Source organism: Cebus imitator, unplaced genomic scaffold (assembly GCF_001604975.1).
Source record: "Cebus imitator isolate Cc_AM_T3 unplaced genomic scaffold, Cebus_imitator-1.0 Scaffold504, whole genome shotgun sequence".
Lineage (NCBI taxonomy): Eukaryota > Metazoa > Chordata > Mammalia > Primates > Cebidae > Cebus > Cebus imitator.
The window spans coordinates 1431427-1434064 of record NW_016107819.1 but is presented as its reverse complement, the minus strand read 5'-3'; the positions used below and the strand labels follow the sequence as shown (position 1 = coordinate 1434064).

At 44.5% G+C, this 2638-nt stretch overlaps 1 protein-coding gene across 1 annotated transcript; it reads left to right on the top strand.

Annotated features, from left to right (window-relative positions):
* The first annotated feature begins 290 nt into the window (after positions 1-290).
* On the top strand, positions 291-1996 carry LOC108292753 (sperm protein associated with the nucleus on the X chromosome N2-like). Its single transcript, XM_037733226.1, has 3 exons — positions 291-353; positions 1286-1582; positions 1817-1996. The coding sequence occupies exons 1-3, from the start codon at positions 291-293 to the stop codon at positions 1985-1987; spliced, it is 531 nt and encodes a 176-aa protein (XP_037589154.1). The 3' UTR covers positions 1988-1996.
* The last annotated feature ends 642 nt before the right edge of the window (positions 1997-2638 follow it).

Genomic DNA, 2638 nt, shown 5'->3' with positions numbered 1-2638 from the left:
AACAACAGCATTTGGTTTTCTCTACAACCCTTTCATCCTTTCCCCCCAAGCCCAGGAAGTTGTCAGGGGTGGTACTTTGTGATGTCAAAGCCATCCTAGGACTGCCATTGGCTGGGACACTGCCTGTATGATCAAACAAAGCTCAAGGGTGTGGCTTTGCCTTGTCACCAGGAGGGTATATATAGGGAGGGCAAGAGCTCTGGGACAACCCACTGGCAAGCTTCAATACAGCTGTGGAAGTATGCACTCTTGAAGAGCCTAGTATAGACATTCTACAAACAGCTATAGATATGAAAAAGCCAACTTCAAGCACCAAGATGAAAAGTATATCCAACAACAAAAAAAGTGACAAGGTAAGACTGTTAGGATTTGAAGGGAAGATGAGGCTGAAAGACAGACACACAGAGAGGGGGTGGCTCAAACAGCAACACAGGTACGCTCCAGACACCTGTGGAAGTGGGGGACCACCTTAATGCCAGAACGCACGGCTACTTACAGGCTCTGGTACTTACAGGTATGGGTGGGAGGGGTTTGGGCGGTATGGCTTGCTACGTGGCAGGATATTGATAAGGTGTTTTTATGATCCTGGCAGGATATTTAAGATGCTTTTATGATCAGGCTGTTTGTCTCTTATTCTAGTGGGATGTCATCGTGGCGTTTCTTAGAACTTTGCCGAGCAAGATATGATAGGAGTGTTTCGTTAGTTGGACAATCTTGCTAACCTCAATGATTGTAAAAGCCTTTTTTAAGGTTGACATTTCTAGATAGACTCTCAGGTAGTCTTTGATAGAAGATGGTTGTACTTCTCTTCCAATCCAAAAGCCTCCTTTTTTTTTTTTCCACTGGACATAATTCCCAGTAGGAAGTTGAACAATGCCCACACTGTTGCACATGTTGGTCTTAGATTGTAGTATCCTACATGTAAACACTCAGAACAACTACCTGCATGTAAACGGTCAGTGTGCCTTGTGTTGAGGTGGTTAGGCAAGATTTTTCTCATTGCCCAAACCCCCATGGAATGTTTCTCTTTGACCAAGGTTTGCAAAATCGCAAAGAGCTTACAAAATGGTGCAGTTTGGACTAACACAGATGACCCTAGCCATGCTCCTCTTCTTCTTCACCATAGATCCTACCCTATGATTCCACCTTGATCTTCTTTGGCACAAACTCCTTTCTCAATCTGCGTTTCTTCTCATAAACCATCCCCCCGCCACCACTGCTATTCAGCCTCTACCCTATTCACCAAAAATAACGTCTTTCTGGCCTCTCCCTGTTTTCTTACCAGACGCTGGAGACACTGAACGGAGCTTTAGCCTCTGAACAAATTTTGAAGAAGACCAAAAAATCACAATATCCAACAATATTAGTGTTTTACTACAGGAACCATAAGAAAATAAATTCAAATCAAATAGAGAATGACCAGTCCCAAGACAACTCCATCAATCCAATCCAAGATGAGGAGGACAGAGACCTAGATCTATGTGAAGGATCTTCACAGAAGGACGAAGACCTAGACTCATGGGAAGGATATTCAAAAGAGGATGAAGACCTAGATGACTCAGCTGAAGGATGTTCACAGGAGGCCGAAGACTTAGGCTCATGTGAAGGATATTCACACAAGGACGAAGACCTTGACTCATGTGAAGGATATTCACAAAACGACGAAGACCTCGACCCATGGGAAGGATCTTCACAGAACGACGAAGACCTCGACCCATGGGAAGGATCTTCACAGAACGACGAAGACCTCGACCCATGGGAAGGATCTTCACAGAAGGACGAAGACCTCGACCCATGGGAAGGGTCTTCACAGAAGGACGAAGACCTCGACCCATGGGAAGGGTCTTCACAGAAGGACGAAGACCTCGACCCATGGGAAGGATCTTCTCAGAAGGACAAAGACCTCGACCCATGGGAAGGATCTTCACAGAAGGATGAAGACCTCAACTCATGTGAAGGATCTTCACAGGAGGGTGGACAGGATTAATCCACATGTGGAGAATCCAAATTGGACAAGGAATAATAACAATAAAATAAATTTTGAGGAGCTGATGACTGAGTATCTCTCTGCTGGTTTTCTGATGGTGAGGTGGAAGGGATTGGGAGAGGTAGGCATTCGAGGAGGGAGGGATAGGAGTTCCTGTAGAGTTGGTGAGCAGACCCACAGGTGAAACAGACATTCTAAATAAGGACTCGGGGAAGGACTGATTCCTGGAGACAAATTTTCTTCTTAAAATTTTATCCCACAGGAGACAAAGAAGAGAATTTGGTGTTTCTTGGATCATGTACCTATTTAGAAGGGCACATAAAAAGAGCTGCATTTTATGTAGGTGACCGTGACACTCTTTCCAAAATGAAGACATCAAAATCACCACCTCCAGACATATACCTCATGCTAGTGTATTTCTAACTCACCCAATTCTTTGAGCAACTGAACACCCTCAAAAAGACTAAGAAACTCACCCTCCAGAAAGTAAAACAGCACACCACACACACTAAAATGATGGTGTTTGCAGGACATGGTACCAATACTAGGTCACTTTTTTGTTTAGAAACTCTACTTGGAGCAAGAACCTACCAAGTGTGGCACACTGGGAGTGGCCTGTTTCGACTACAGGCAATAAATGGGAGCAGTGTC

Coding starts and splice junctions, on each gene's coding strand:
- LOC108292753 (XM_037733226.1), top strand. CDS start 291: ATGAAAAAGCCAACTTCAAGCACCAAGATGAAAAGTATATCCAACAAC. Junction 354..1,285: donor ACAACAAAAAAAGTGACAAG/GTAAGACTGTTA, acceptor TTTTCTTACCAG/ACGCTGGAGACACTGAACGG. Junction 1,583..1,816: donor CTGAAGGATGTTCACAGGAG/GCCGAAGACTTA, acceptor TCTTCACAGAAG/GACGAAGACCTCGACCCATG.